Below are 17,016 nucleotides of genomic sequence, written 5' to 3' on the forward strand. Positions count from 1 at the left end.
TTACAGCCTAACACAATGTATTCTACCTTTTATAAATTAAAATAATCCTGAAACACATTGTGGTTAGCCGGCAGCAGGTGCGGACAGTAGAGGAGAGCAAGGACTCAGATGAGGGACCAGGACCATTAGGGAGTAGACTGCTGCCTTCAGAGATTGTGGGGGCTGGCAGCAGTGATGAGAAGATTCCCAAGGAGCCTGTGCTAAGTGTGTGTGTGTGCAGGATTGCTCATAGGAGAGAGCAGTTACAGTAGCACGGGTGACTCCGGAGTAAGGCTGCAAGGTAATGGCCCCTCCCTCAAGAGGATAAAAGCCAGGTTTGAAGAAGTGTTCTTTGCAGAAGGCAAAGACGCTCTGAAACTCAGCCTCGTGGGCATTATAGTTAATATTTGAAAACTTTTGTAAACTATTTCTTATCTGTGGGTTTTTGGCAGCCTTGAAAAACAACTTGGTGAGGCTCTTACTTGTCGGAGCTAATTAGTTGGAAGCAGCCTTTTATCTGTGAAGAAACATAATTTGTGGATGAAACCTTAAAAGGTGGGGGCTGCTTCCTTTGTCTTGTGTTTGCTCTCTTGGAACCAGATTGGGTCAGAACAAATAACAGGAAGCTGTTCTTCAGGCCTTGACAGCACGAAAGGAAGAAGATCAGAAAACTAAAAGAATCACAGTGTAGGAAGGGATCTTGAAGGTCTTCTAATCCAACTCCCTATAATGGTTGTCCAATCTCTTCTTTAAAATCTTCCAGAATTGGAGAACCCACAACTTTGGAAGGAAGCCATTCCACTGATTCATTGTCCTTACTGTCAGGACTTTTCTCCCTAGTTTTAGGTTGCTTCTCTCCTTGATTAGATTCCATCTATAGTTTCTTGCCTTCTGGTGCTATGAAAAAAAAAAAAAAAGGTTGACCCTACTTTTTTAGGGCAACCCCTAACAAGAAGTCAGTCTCATAATAAATTATCACTATATGTTAACTGTTAAAGTTAAAGTTCTGGTGAACCTAGGAGAAGCCTTTTTTTATTATTATTATTCCACTGTGGCTCCTTAAGGAAATCATGTAAATGCTTTGGAAACAACTTGGAAAATAGAAAACGGAGAACCTATAGTTTGGGATCAGGTAAGGCTATGACCTGGAGGAAACGCCTGCCCTTGTTGGGAAGCTTAAGAAGCATTTGCTGAACCAGGAAGCAACATATTATTTTTTTTATCCCTCCTCTATGCATAATACACAGCCACTATTACACAATGTCTGGGCACTCAGGAAAATCATTTTAGCAGAACATTCTAACTTTCTGAAATCTTTTTTCTCCCTCTCATCAACTTCCTTCAGAAAAGATTTGCATCTCCAGCTTATTCTTGTCACTGCCTTGCTGAGCTCAATAGAGGCTGGGGAAATGAATGAGAATAATACTTAAGATCTTTTCATTTGATCTAAAGCATTTTCTTAAAATTGCCAATCTAGCAACGAGAACACTCACACAATGATAATACCATCTTTACTACACAATGGCCGAGAATGAATTAGCCTGGGCAGAAGCCAAAGTTTATTCAATATTGTAATTGCGTTGAATTTCTCTGCTAACCTAAGGTTAAATGCCAACAATAACAATAACAATAAAAATACTTTAAAACAATTTTCACTGATGAAAGAAATACATTCATTTATAAGAGGAGGTTGAGAAGGAAATGGGGGGGGGGAGAGGCATATTGCTTTGTCTGTGAAAAGGAACTGCTGCAAACTTTGTAACCTATGATATGAATTTTAGATAGAACCAGGATGACTCAGACTTTAATTTAATCTTCCATTTTTCTTTGTGTAATTAATTCAGATCGTCTTTGGCACATTTTTACGTGCAGATGATTTTGCATAGGCACAATAGGAAGTTTATATTTGATTTAGCCAAAAAGAGCAGACTTCTAAGCTGCATGAAGAGGGAGGAAGGGAGAGAGGGAGGGAGAAAGGAAGAGAGGGAGGAAGGGAAGGAGGGAGAGAGATAGAGAGGGAGGGAGGAAAAAAGGAAAGAAGAAGGGAGGGATGCAGAGGGAGGGAGAGCGGGAAGGAGAAAAGGAGGGAGGGAGAGAAGGAGAGAGGGAGGAAGAGAGGGAGGAATAAAAGAAGCAAAGAAGGAGGGAGGGAGAGAGGAAGGGAGGAAGAGAGAGAGGAAGAGAGGGGGAAGGGAGGGAAGGGAGCGAGAGAGATAGAGAGGGAGGGAGGAAAAAGGAAAGAAGAAGGGAGGGAGGCAGAGGGAGGGAGGGAGGGAAGGAGAGAGAGAAGGAGAGAGGGAAAGAGAGAGGGAAGGATAAAAGAAGAAGAGGAGGGAGGAGAGAGGAAGGGAGGAAGGAGGAGAGAGATGAGAGGGAGGGAGGAAAAAGGAAAGAAGAAGGGAGGGAGGGAGGGAGGAGGCAGAGGGAGGGAGGGAGGGAGGAGAGAGGAGAGAGGGAGGAAAGGAGAGAGGGAAGGAGGGAGGATGAGCTAATTCTAACCACTGATCTTGCTATTGTAAATGTACCTGCCTTATTTTCTCCATCACTGACCCACTAGTTATATTTCAACTGGAGGAGAGAATTCGTTAAAGCAAAAAGGAATGAAGTATGTATATTATTATATGGACAGTTGTTTTTCTGTGCAGGTTTAAATACAGACTGTTTGAAAGGCATATTTATTATAAGTTGGTGTAAACAGCATTGTTCAGTCAATCAAGTTTTTCGTAACGTAGGAAGAAGCATGCAATCATTGCTTACAAATTCTCCCTCTTCGTTTGTTTCTGTGTTTTCAGGGCTGACCTTCATGAAGTTCTTAGGGTAAAGGAACAAAACGTTTTGGACAGGCCCCTGCTGGCTGGGCCTGTCCTGCAAACACATAGACAAACCAAGAGAGAAAATTCGTAAGCGATGGTTTCGTGCTTCTTCTTACGTTACGAAAGCTCCTACGGATCGCAAATATCAACCCACCCAACAGTTTGGCACATTCCAGAGCCAATAAGAGAAGGTGTGCTCTGTCTTGTGACAGACTTGCTCCAGGACTACTACAGATACACTTACAACCACAACTGAGCTCAACATTTCTGTTGCTAAATGAGACACTTGTCAAGTGAGGTTGGCCTCATTTTATGATGTTTCTTGCCACGCTTGTTAAGTGAATTGGGGTAGGTGTTAAATAATTACTACCATGATTATGAAATGAATCTGGATTTCCCATGGATTTTGCTTTGCTGAAGGGGATCACGGAAACTTGGGGCACTGCAACAGTCATAAATAGGAGTCGCCAGTGGCCAAGCATCTGAATTTTGATTATCTGTCCATGCAGATGTTGCTGTCAACTCATAAAACATTTTGTATACTCGTTTATAGTTGACAACAGAAAGAAGGGGTGGGGAGTTTCAAAGAGCAGGCGGCAGTGTGGAATCAAAAGTATATTCCATTTATATTTTCTTCAAACACTGATTAGATGACTGAAGCTTCTGCCGCGCAAAAATCTAATTGGAGAGCATGATTGATGACTCTTGACTATGGACATTTTTCGTTGGATGATACACCCAGAAAGTGGGGGGGGGGAAGCAGGATCAAGGGTGACAGTGAATTACGTATCTCAGAGTTGGCTACGCCCAGGTAAATGCCGGACGTAGAATGTTACCTTCAAATAAATCTTTTTTAGTTTTGGGAGTGTGGCTCGAGGCTCATGATTTAATTGGAGTAACTGCCAGAATCCTGAGAGCTGAGTGGACATCAGTAGCCATAAGTCAATGCAGGTATTACTTCAAACGGTCACTAAACAAACTCCTGTAAGTCGAGGATCTTCTGTTCTTCATTTTTTCCCACAGACCAAGCTTCAAGAGCAACAGAGGGTCAATGCATTATTTGACAGGCGATAATCCTGACCTTTGATATCTCATAATTCCATCTGACTGTGGCAGAAGACGCAGCTTTGACAAAAATTCAATATCCCCACCTAGATGAAGTTGTCTACAACTATCTGTTTAGCAAATAATGCCATGCGGTGTTATGGCCCACTGCCTCTTTTGCCAATATCAAGTTTTTGATGAACACTTTATTCCCCTATCATCTGAGACAATATATACCATCTGAAATTGCATTCTTTGATATTTGTTCTCCCAGAGCTGGGCCGCTCAGCTATTTTTATCTTTTCCATTTATTTCCCAACACAAACCTTTCACCCTTGATAATCTTTAATACCTCTAAGTTTATTCATAGGTTTCTTCCTCCCTCCAGAAACATTACAATGCATCTGTTGTTAAGTTCTGTGCATGACCTTAAGAGGCATCCATCAATATATTTCCTTTACCAATAGAGAAACTCACTTCCTCTCTCTGGTTTGGGCATTGTCTTATTTCGTTGTTTTTTTCTAACCATTTTGGTTGTATGTCTAAGTTTTTTTTTTCTAATTCAAAAATAGAGAACGTTGATCTAATTTATCAAAACCGTTTGTCTTTCAATACTGATGTATTATTAAATTTCAAAGTTGGTAATATATGATTAAGAACTCATCAGTAGCTTGCCCTGATTAGTTGGATTGAAAGGAAGTGGAGATAGTTTAAATTAATTTTTTTTAAAAAAAAAATTATAATATTGTATGTTTCTCTTTCATTTATAGCAAGTCTGCTCATCCATTTAAGTCCAATACAAGCATACATGTAGACATATGTATGGACATACATAAATACATACATACATATACACACACCCCAAAAAATCCACACTCATATAACTCCCAAGATTGTAGTAAGTAAATTAACTTTCAATTGATGCAATCAGTACATCATATTTGGAGATTGGTACAATCTATTCTAATTTATTTACTTTTTTTAAAGAATGTTTGTTGTAATAGAAAAGAGAGGATAGAATGGATGGATGGATGGATGGATGGATGGATGGAGACAGATAGACAGACAGATAAATGATAGGAGAAAGGTCCAAAGGAATATAGAAAGTTACATTATATTGAATACAAATATTTAAAAAAAATAGAATAGAATAGAAAAGGGGGATGAATGGAGGGATGGATGGAGACAGACTGATAGATAGACAGACAAATGATAGGATAAAGCTCCAAAGGAATATAGAAAGATATATTACATTGAATACAAATATTTTAAAAATGTAAAAGAAAATGAAATAAATCTTTTGAGAGTTACATTTTTATTTCAATTGGTGCATACTGGTTTATAATGAAGTCCAGGAGAAGAATATTTCTAAGAATATAAGTCTCCCCTGCAAATAGCTGTCAAAATTCAAGACATTGGTTCTATTTTCTGTATTTCATACATGAAGGTGGCCAATTTTCGCTTTCCTCTCCTGCAACCTTGTTTTAATCTAATATTTATGATGTGTTTCTGAACTTAAAGAACTTTGCTACATGCATAACAAAAAAAAAAAAAGAAAGTATTTTTTCCCCTATGCACACTGCCCTAATTCAACAGATACAACTAACTTGAGCATACAAAACACCGTTATGTGTTTATACATATTGGGTATACAACTATGAAAATGAAGACACTTTTCAGGTTGGTGGGATGGGAGGAAAGTGGTAATGTACAATGCCACAATAATGGCTATATTCAACGTCTCCACATCTATGTAATAAAAGAACACCAGCACATAATTGCCTTGATGGACCCATCTGTTGATTCTCTTTTTCTTAATATTCATTAAATAAAAATTTATTAGGACTTTGTAAATGAAAAAAAAATGTGCATTTGGATGAGAGCTATTCAAGAAAATCCTTTCCATACCTATTGTGTAATCTGGCCATTGCACAAATTGAAATTAGTTATTTAAGGATCAAGATATACAAGGTATTGTATTTTTATAATATTTTTACCTAGGTGACCAATCAGTATGCCTCAAGACCAATCCAGAAAGAAAGAATGAATGAATATATTTATTTATTTCTAGGTATGAAATTATATCCTGTTCCTTTTCAAAGTAGATATTGTAGATGCATGCATTGCCTACATACTGTGTGTTTATTTGTGTGTGTGTGTGTATGTATATATGTATGTATTTATGTAGGTCTAGGTGTGTTCGGGTCTTTTCCTGTGTAAGATGAAGAGTATCTTGGTGACATTTCGGCGAGGTCCCACTCGCCATCCTCAGGCTGGTGCTTTCGGCTTCGTGCCAGTGCAAGCAGTGTGTGATCGGAGCTGCCGTCTCTCTATAAATACTGGTGGTGGGGGCTGGTGTGCTGGGCTGGTTGGCTGCGCTGCTGCCTCTTGATTGGTTGATGGAGTTGATGTTGGTATAATGGGCTGTGTGATGGCCTTGTGAGTTTTGTTGTGTAGCAACGTTTCGGCAGAATCTCATCTGCCATCATCAGGCTTCTGTAGCGTTGCTACAACTTTAAAAGCACAACTACAATGACGTGGGAAAATACCCAAACAAAGCTGAATACCATACATGTAAGTACCTGCGAAAACTTAAGAAAACATATATATATATATATATATATATATATATATATATATATATATATATATATATATATATATTATATGTATATGTATGTGTATATGTATATGTATATGTGTGTGTATATGTGTATGTGTATATGTATATGTATATGTATATGTATATGTATATGTATATATATATACAAAATCATATTGAGCCTGTTCTCTTACTGTAGATAAAAATATCTGCTGAAAGAGCACTTAATTATGTCGGTTACACATTCACCTCTGTGCAACAGGATTTGTATTTTAGATGTCCTTATGTCCTTCTTGAAATATCCTCTTCTGCAAGAGTCAATTTCACATGTAGTGAGATCTTTAATGAACCCATTAGCGCTGGAAGATAATGGTTGAGATTACTTATTAGCCTTCTTTATTTGACTGACTCATTTGCTTAATTTTAGAGATGGTAGGACACTAAGAAACTTTATGTTTAAATATAGGACTGTTCAAAAGTACCTGCTGACAGGTAATAAAGGTAACATTCAACCCACCTTCAACCTCTCATCCAAGAGAGGTTGAAGGTACGTTCAGTAGGGACCTACACATGGCTTTCCATAATGGAGCTTAACACATATTAAGTGCAACATGTAGATGAGTTAAGTTGCCCTTTGGATGAACATTTCAATTTTCTGTCCATATCATTGCCATTTTAGGCATGTCAGTGAGAAGAATAATAACTGTATTTGCTGCATTTGTCCTTCACCATATCCTTTACTTCTTTAATTCCATGCATTTGCACAAGCCACTTTATTATTTACCACCTTGCATTAATAATCTAGATACAGTGAAAGCTGTTAATGCAGTGACTATACTCAAGATATCTTTTGTACCAGGAATGACAATAAATCTCCACAGTGATTTTGTCAATGCCAATGGTGTTCCAATGGTGCTCCAGATGTTTTGGGATTGATCTCAAAGTGCCTATCAGTATTTATTTACCTTCATTATTTAATTCATTAATATGCTTCCCATCTCACAATTGAAATGGCTCTAGTACAATTTATCTTTGCTTTCTTTTGCCATATTCATCCCACTTCTCTATGCAAGTATTTGCATTTTATGCTTTTTTCCCCCCAGCTCTTTCTCCTGTTGTCTCCAGGTATTGCAATGTCCACTCTCGAAACCCTATTGTATTTTGTGGAACATTGCAAAGTATCACTGGCAGGATGGAGATACCATACATGGTGGACAATTAGCTACAGCAGAAGTCAGGAAGAATGCCGATGAATTTCACTCCTTGTCTAAATTTGCTCTAAAATAGGGGAGGAGGCCAAGTTCTTTCCAAACAAGGCTACAAAAATGCAGGCTGTTTTAATGTCAACGCAGAAGACTTCCCTTGTTTTATTTCTCTCGTCCTTTCTCTCATTCAGGTTTTCTGAATGAGCAGGTTGGTGTAAGTTGGTCTCTTATTCAGTCAGAAGACACAAACGAGAGAAGACACATGTCAAAAGAAGCTACAAGTCTGGCTTCTGAACCTGACGAATTGTGGAAAAGACTGAAAAGATATCAAGACTGAAAAAAAAATGCTTTAAAAAAAAATCTCCAAAGATGAGCAAGAAAAAAAAAGGGGAGGGGAGCCTGGAGTAAAACAGAGAGAAAGGTGCAAAAAGGAGAAAAGCAGAAGGTCATACAAAGGATTGCCTCATTGCCTCATAAATAACAGAAATATCAGTGTCGTATGAACTTCTTTTTATGGTGTAGGCAGCCTACTTTTTAAAAAAAAAAGAAAAAGAAAAGAGAATCAAAGTTCATTGTGAAGAGAAGGACTACCCAATTCTCTGTTGGCAAGGACAGTTATTTATTCCCTGTGACATTCCAGATCTTGGTGTCACTAGCTTTCTATTGACCAAATCATGTGATTGCCATTTTCAAATAGAATTTACAAGATAAGAGCTTGCTACCCTCGGAGTTAGCAAGTGCTCCTTTTCTTATAAAACCTGCATCGTATCTAATCTAAATGGGATTGATGATGGCCAAGATAAACTCACCTCCCAAACTGCACACACACACAACCCTTCTATCATCTTCTTTAACTTTGCAGCATAAAGAAACAACTTTATTTAATAAAGCTTGTTTAAAAAGATTTGTGTGGCCTGCCCATCTTCATGCATAACTCTAAACTTCTTATCCAAATGACTATCCATTCTGACTTGGGGATTATTTAATCCATTTGCAAATGATTCTCTCCTCCTAGAAACTTCAGGTGATATCTAAAAGTAATACATCTCAACTGAGGTAAAATCACAGGGAGGAGGAACCTGAAGCAACAGAGGAAGCATTATGAATCTCTGAAAAACTTAGGAGAACCAAATCATCCTCAATATGTAATGCAAATTTTTGAATGGGGAAGATATTCAGGGTTAGACTATGGCAGCATTTCCCCGTATTCTTCCTAGATGACAGATCTGGGTTTGCATGTATTTCTTGTCTTCTTTGATTAGGGATTTACAGCAGGATTCAATAGTTTGATCTGAAATAAACTGGAATTGATCCAAGAAATCTACAATACAACCGATAAAATGCACAGTTGTTGGAAGTCTGGCCACAGCATTTTCCACTGGCTGAAGTTTCGGATAACTTTCAAAGACATATGGATTTGATGCAGTCATGATTAATAGCAATAGCACTTAAACTTATATACTGCTTCACAGTGCTTTACAGCCCTCTCTAAGTGGGTTTGTAGACTCAGCCTATTACCCCCAACAATCTGGGCCTCCATTTTACCGACCTTGGAAGGATGGAAAGCTGAGTTAACCTTGTGCCTGGTGAGTTTCGAACTACCAATCTGGCAGTCAGCAGAAGTAGCCTGCAGTACTGCACTTTAATCACTGGACCACCAAGGCTCTTGAGTCACATGAACACATTAATTGCTCTGGTAAATATGGTCAGTGGAAGGAACAAGCCTTCCTTGAAACCACAGGACTTCCCAGTTCTTGATTCCCAACCATCACTACCTCCACCATTTCCAGAACCAGCTTTATTTCATAGGCAGTTATATATTTCATTTCTTCCTATATCATTTTACTCATCATTTTGTTGAATTTCCACCTATAGATGCAGAGGGCTTTTAGCTGCACACCTGCATAACAGTAAATAAAGACAGCAGCAATAGATTTTTCCTTGGAGATGTTGCCGATGTAAGGGCAGCAACATATAATGTTTAAGGGAACAACAGATCTTTAGTTATGGAAATAAAGCTAAGAGATGAACCAAAAACCAATTGTGGAACTCTGTTTTATATGACTGAAAAAAACAACAACATGGGTGTGACAATTCTCATATTAGCATGATTGTGACTATCTTTTACAATTATGATGCCTTGTTTATCATTTACCAAAAAAAACAACAACATTGCAAATAAAGGAATCTGGGTGAGCCTTTGATATGATTGAGTAGATTGTTTACATTCTTAGAAGGATCTGGGAGTATACATCTGGACTTAAATATTTTGCATAGGAAAAGCACATAATGCTGGATCAAAGTGTGAATTGAACATCTGTGTCAATCTATATTTATGAACCTTATCTGCTTTATCTAACATCGCAATAACCACTTCTTAATTTTCCCCCTGTAAAAAGAATGATGGATGCATATGATAGGACTCACCTCCTAAAGGCTTAAGATATCATGTTCTCTAGATGTGATGGTACATTATTATTATGACTCTTCAAAAGACCCACTCATTTAAAATGGGAATGTTCAGCCCATTCTGTGATCTTTCGATCTTCACCCATTTCCACTCCCTTTTAATTCCAATGTCTGAGTAATGAGTACCCTAGACGTGATGTATGGGAACATTCTCTGTAAGATGTCCATAAAAGATTGACTTTTGTCAAAGCTTGTAGTGAAGTGTTCAGCCACTACATTCTCTCACCAATGTGTAGGTTAATTAGATTAAATGTAGAAGATCAATCACATAGTAGTGTCTTGGTAAGATTAATTGCTCCATCTCTGCAAATTAATTTTAGCATACCACTTTGAAAGTGGTGGGAACCAGTAGAACTAAGGAACTGCAACCAGGCAGAATGCATATAGTTATTCTTCAAAAGCAAAGCGTGTCCTTACTAATGTTTTATATTTTCTGTAACAGCATTTACCGTTTGATTATATAAAGAATGTATAAAGAACGGTTGCTGAAACTGGCTATGTCTATGATGAAAAGAAGGACTGGGGGTGACATGATAGCAGTCTTCCAATATCTCAGGGGCTGCCACAAAGAAGAGGGAGTCAAGCTATTCTCCAAAGAACCTTAGGGCAGGACAAGAAGCAATGGGTGGAAACTAATCAAGGAGAGAAGCAACCTAGAACAAATGAGAAGTTTCCTACAGTTAGAACAATTAATCAGTGGAAGAACTTGCCTCCAGAAGTTGTAAATGCTCCAACACCGGAAGTTTTTAAGATGAGATTAGATAACCATTTGTCTGACATGGTATAGGGTTTCCTGCCTAAGCAGGAGGTTGGACTAGAAGACCTCCAAGATCCCTTCCAAATCTGTTATTCTATTTTAATCTATTATGAACAATATATCTATTAGCACTAGAGCAACTATAATCTCAATTGTGTTTCAAGATGATTGTCAATTAATGGATCTCAAACTAATAACAACAATAATAACAACAACAACAATCCAGTTGCCATGATTCAACCTTCAAAACCAATCGAACCCAACTTTTTCTTCAAATGTTCACCTTCCAGATGCATAGGGGAAGTTGATAAGCAAGATATAATTGCATCCCCACAACAGGCTTCTAATGCAGTAAATGTAAAAAGTAATGTATAGCATTGCAATTGTGCCAAATGGTTAGGAATAAGTGTTTTGCAATTTACGGCACCATATGTGAAGCACCTATTTTCCAAGTATCTTAGAAAAGGATGCATCTTTTCTCATTCACACAGGACTGATTCAGTTCTCTGCAGCCCTTCTGTGCTCATTAGCATATGCTACCAATTTGCTCAGTACTAATAGTCATTACACCTGTAGTTATTCAGTGCTTTAACCTCCCAAATTAGCTTAATCCTCTTTAAAAATCATATCAATCGATAGCTATCTTCCTTGTAGTACCAAAATCCCAATTCTCCACCACTAAGCTTTACTGACTGTTCTTAATTCTCTTAGTTCTACTATTATCAAAGGGGAATGAAACTTTTCCCTGTCCCTTTTCTTTCCATACCAGGCAGAATGTCATAAAGTTTCCACTCTCTTCATAAGAAATTAGTACATCCCCTTGAAGCACATCAATTTTTCTCTTTTTCTGTATCTTTAACAACGTTACAATACCCCTTTTGTGGTAGTGGGACCAAACTGCATATCTCATTCCAAGAAAATTTCACTCTAAATAAAGTTATTATGATACTGCACAGTTTAATGACTGATCCTTTTCCCTTCCTTTTAATCCTCAACATGGAATGGACCCTTTTCATGCAAAGATTCCTTTCTTTGCAATCCCTACTAGCTCAACCCACAACAATGTGTATACAGAATTAGGAATAATTGATTGCCCAAAGGAGCATCATTTTCCAATTGCTTACCCAGGTCCCATTTGGGGGAATTACAGTACTTCTGGAGTTATTTGATGCTTTTCTTTTGTCTTAGTCCAGATTATGAATGAACTTGTTAAACTCACCACTCAAATGCATCAGCTTGGAGACTTTCCCTATTTACAGGACTTCATCAATAGACATGTCATATTCTTCCTATGTTATTTTCTTCAACAGTTACCAATCCATAGCAGGTTATTTTCTCTTATCTCATAATTGTTAAGTCTACTCAGGAGTATTTTTTTTTTTTTTTGCATGGTGCTTTTTTATGAAAGTCTAGGAAAAACAGTAACTGATAGATTATGCATATAGTAATAGCAATCACACTTAGACTTATATGCCGCTTCATAGAGCTGTACAGCCCTCTCCAAGTGGTTCACAAAGTTAGCATATTGCCCAAGAATCTGGGTCCTCATTCTACCCACCTTGGAAGGATGGAAGGCTGAGTCAACCTTGAGCCGGTGAGAATCAAACTGCTGGCAGTCAGCAGAATTAGCCTGCAGTACTACATTCTAATCATTGTGATACCACAGTTCTTATCTATCCAACAACAGTATTTGTTTCTAAACACACTTGCCATGTTTTATGCTACATTGCTGCATGAAATAGCTATCATTTTCACCCACTGAAGTTCAACATAATCTTCATGGTAGATTTTTTTTCTATTTAAAATTAAAATGACAAAAGATATACATCAACTTAAATAATTCCAAGCAAGATTGAAGGGAAGAAGAAAAAATATTATTTGATACCACTGAAACATTCCTTGGAAGCTAATCCTACCTGTTCTGATTAATGTTTTTGACACAGCTCATGACTACTCTACTTTGGTTAATTGAGTCCATTTTCTGATATATTGGTAGTTTTCAAATAACTCCCAAACTATCCGAGAGAGGAATCAATTGCACACAATAAATTGCTCTGGAAGTAAAAAAAAAAAAAATCATATCACTTGGGTATAAAAGTTCTCACTACACCACACTAATTATCCTAGATATGAAATTTCAACTTGAGGGGACAGATAATTAATCATTAAAGACCAGTAGGTGGGTCTAAATTGTTTGACCATTTCTCTTACCCAACAATATTTCTACTGCCTATAATAACGGATTATGTTAACAACAGTAGTTAGAGTACATATTCTTAGGCTACACATTGTGCCTATGTTTTGTTTCCTCCTAAGCTTTGATTCAGATAGGGTCTTCTATTGTGTTGGGACTTCTTCAACTTAATACAGATGACTGATGAGAACTCACACAAAGCCTTTCATCGAAGAATGTAGCACATATTGGTCCGTACTGCTTCAAGTGGAACACCCCCTCCCATCATTGAAAAAAAAATGGTTTAAATAAATCAGATATGGCTAAAAATAGTAACAATAATCCATCTTTCAGATTTTCAAAAGATGTTAAAAAGACATTGTTTGCCTTATCTCAAAGCAGCTGCAAAAGAATGGATGCACAACTCCTTCCCACCCAAAGTTTTGTGACTTCAAAATTACACATAATAATTTGGGTATTTTTTTAACGTAAGAAGTGAAGTGTGGGTTGTCTGAAACAATGAGAATTTGAAAACAAATCCCATACAAATTATTTCATCCAATCTATTCATAAACATTTTAAAATGCAGGTTTCAAGTCATCACTATCATCATCATCATCATCATCATCATCATCATCATCATCACTCAAGCGGGGTATCATACCTTTGTCAACTTTGCTGCAATTTTTAGGTTCTTCAAATGCCCAGTCAAAATGGAAAGTCTGCCTTTGTATTCTGCCCAACAATGTAACTGAAATTAAAATAGAACCACTCAAGGCCAGGCTTTGCTCAAAAAATACCCTCTTCTTGACCCTACAGCTCTACTGATCCTGATTCTTATGTCCTATTCTTATTTTTTTTGTCCCCTCCCCAGATTAGCATTGTATGCTTTAAAATTTACAGGTTGCCAAGCTTTAGCCTTCCCCCATCTCGAAGCAGAAGTGAAAAATTGGCTCCATTATCTGACTTTCACAATAATCCCAAGCAAGCACAGGGGGAAAAAAATCATTTAAACAGAGGCAAGTAGAAAAACCATCTTGTCCTCGTGCTTACCTGAACTTGCTTGGTTGCTTTCCGTTAAAGATCATTTCTCTTGCCTTCTCAAGTCCTTCTCAAGCCAGGCTTTCCCCCCTGGAGTGGTTTCAAAGCAAAACATGACCAAATACAACAAACTTACTGGACTCCGGATCTGAGTTTCCATCTCCCTCTGTCCGACTGTTGGGTGAGGTCTGCTCATAGTACTCCTCTTGAGGGAAACCCAGTGGCAAAGGGTGGGTCATACTGGTGTTACTGCTGGGCTCGTGGTCTCCCAGCCCACTGTCACTGCAGCTTTCTTGAGACCCATCGGGGAGATGAAATGTAACTCGGCGCTGGGACTGCAGAAGGAAGAAAACCACAGAGTTCCAACAAGGTTCCCAAGGAATTGGCAAGTCCTCCCAACACTGGGAATGTATTATTTTAATGACAGGGAGTCCTCTAATTACAATCATTCATTTCATGACCCTATGAAACACTGTTGATCTCTTAAGATGCTGCAGGGTGTCTATTGTGTACAGGCAGTTCTTGTTTTACAATCACTTCTTCGTGGTTTTTTTTTTTACAACCAACATTTGGCCAATAGGGAATTCTAATAATTCTAATTCTAATATTTCTAATTCTAATAATTCTAATTCTATCGCCAACGTCTGATGATGGATATGGCACAAGAACAAGAATTCTACTTCTAAAATTCTACTTCTAAAATTCTAATTCTAATTATTTAGAATTAATTCTAAAATTCTGATTCTAATATGTAAAAATTCTAATTCTAATTCTGATAATTTTAATAATTCTACTTCTAAAATTCTAATTCTAAAATTTTATTTCTAAAATTCTAATTCTAATTTGATCGCCAATGTCCAATGAGGAATATGGCACAAGAAGAATTCTAATTGTAAAATTCTAATTCTAATTATTTTAGAATTAATTCTAAAATTCTGATTCTAATTCTCATAATTCTAATTCTGATTCTGATAATTTTAATAATTCTAATTCTAAAATTCTAATTATTTATAAGTAATTCTAATCCTAAAATTCTGATTCTGATTCTAATTCTAATAATTTTAATTCTGATTCTAATTTGTTCAGTGACCAATTGAAACTACAACGACACTCAAAATGTGTCCTCACACTTATGACCGTCAAAGCATCCTCATGGTCCCGTGATCAAAATTTGGGCACTTGGAAACCAGCATGTATTTAAGATAGTTTCAGCATCCTGGGATCATGTGATCACCATTGCTAACCTTCCCAGCTAGCTTCCAACAAGCAAAGTCAATGAGATTCACTTAAAGATTGTATGATTCACTTGAAAACTGCAGTGATTTGCTTAACCAACTAGGTCAGAAAAGTTCATCAAATGGGACCCAACTCATTTAACGATGGTCTTGCTTATCAATAGGAAAATTTGGACTCAATTGCAGTTGTAAGTTAAAGACTACTTATGGTAATGGCCAGTTTTTGGTGGGTCTAATGGGATGGCAGAAGACACCAACCAGTCTATCCTCTTATACACAGTAGTTTTAATTATTCTGTGAAACAGGTGAAGAACAGTGTGCGCATGTGATATATGAGTCAGTTTCGTGTGTGAAAGGTTTTTTTTTAATATTATATTGTGTACTAGGTAGATCAATCAGTCTTATTTTTAAATGCAATCACTATCCAAGACTCTCTTTTGAAAATTTTGTAGGTATTATTTTAAATTTGACATGTTAAATAATGCAGGTAAAGTAAACATCTTTTGGAAATGGAATTGATTGGAGGGTTTTTGCATTTAAAAGATGCAAAATTACAGCCAGACAATTTCAATATATCTAACATAAGATCAATGTTTAAGAATTTAGTAGCTGAGGTGCTTAGAAGAATATATAGAAGAATGACAATATTTAAGGCCTGTTTCCCCAACCAAAATACTTTTGTTCATACAACAAATTTTCTTCTCAGAAATATTTAAAAATATTCTGTTGTGCAGTTATCAACAAATACCTTTGAATTTTTATTTTGAGTAAGAGGTTAGTAAATTAAATTATTCTGAATAATATATTAAATGCTAAAGTGTTCTAAATAAAGTATTATTTAAACAATAAAATAATTCAAGTGTGAACTGTTCTGTTTATTTCATATTACAATTGCAATACAAAAAGAAAAAAAGGTATTGCTTTTATGATGCCCTTATAGTAATTATACTTAATTTAAGAAAATCAACTTTCACTTAAAAGTATACAAGCAAATCTGAAACGTTTTCTATGCCAATCAGGGCTCAGAGATATTTAGGGACATTGCCTAAATTTAGCACAAAGTCATTTATCACAAAGCACTAGTTATATTTCTGACTAATTTAGGACCACATTTGGGGATTATATAATTATTTTACAAATGAGGGTTGAAAAAGTCATCACAAAGTCATTCATCAATATACAAATACTATTTTTTCCATATGTCTAAGATTGCAAACTAATACATTAAGGTAAACTTTCACCTTTATTATAACAATATAGTTCTAAATTAATGGTAATATTTAAAATAGATATTGCCTGCTGAACATACCAAGCAATTTCTTATTGACTGCAGAACCAAATTCAAATAGATCTCACCATTTTTTTTCCAAGCATTCCTGTTTTTCTCTATTTATTGCGCTACCCATGAAATATCTGTAGATGAGAATCTGGGTTCCTCTTTTTAGATCAATACTCTTACCACTACATTTAACTCTCAATGAGTCTATTTCATTAGACCTTCAAGGCCATATTTGAGTAGATCTTCAAGGCCATATTTGAGTAGACCTTGAAAGCCATACTTGAGTAGATTTTCAAGGACGTATCTGATTGTCATTCAGACAACTTTGCACGATGGTGATCCATTCATGGTCTAGCAAAACCCATGAGATTGCAATCACCAATCTCAGATCCTTAAATGCCCCATGGCCTCAGTTCACC

General features: G+C 36.8%; 1 protein-coding gene across 1 annotated transcript in view; it reads right to left on the reverse strand.

The window, feature by feature from the left end:
* PCDH11X (protocadherin 11 X-linked) overlaps positions 1 to 17,016 on the reverse strand; it is a 605,637-nt gene that overhangs the window by 120,549 nt on the left and 468,072 nt on the right. The window contains exons 6-7 of the mRNA XM_087972141.1: positions 14,220 to 14,418; positions 13,707 to 13,793 (exon numbers count right to left, since the gene is read on the reverse strand). Coding sequence (XP_087828267.1) covers positions 13,707 to 13,793; positions 14,220 to 14,418 — 286 coding nt within the window. The remainder of the gene's footprint in view (positions 1 to 13,706; positions 13,794 to 14,219; positions 14,419 to 17,016) is intronic.

This window comes from Notechis scutatus, chromosome 10 (assembly GCF_049901735.1).
Source record: "Notechis scutatus isolate UNSWTSFEM ecotype Mainland chromosome 10, rNotScu1.2, whole genome shotgun sequence".
Taxonomy (NCBI): Eukaryota; Metazoa; Chordata; class Lepidosauria; order Squamata; family Elapidae; genus Notechis; species Notechis scutatus.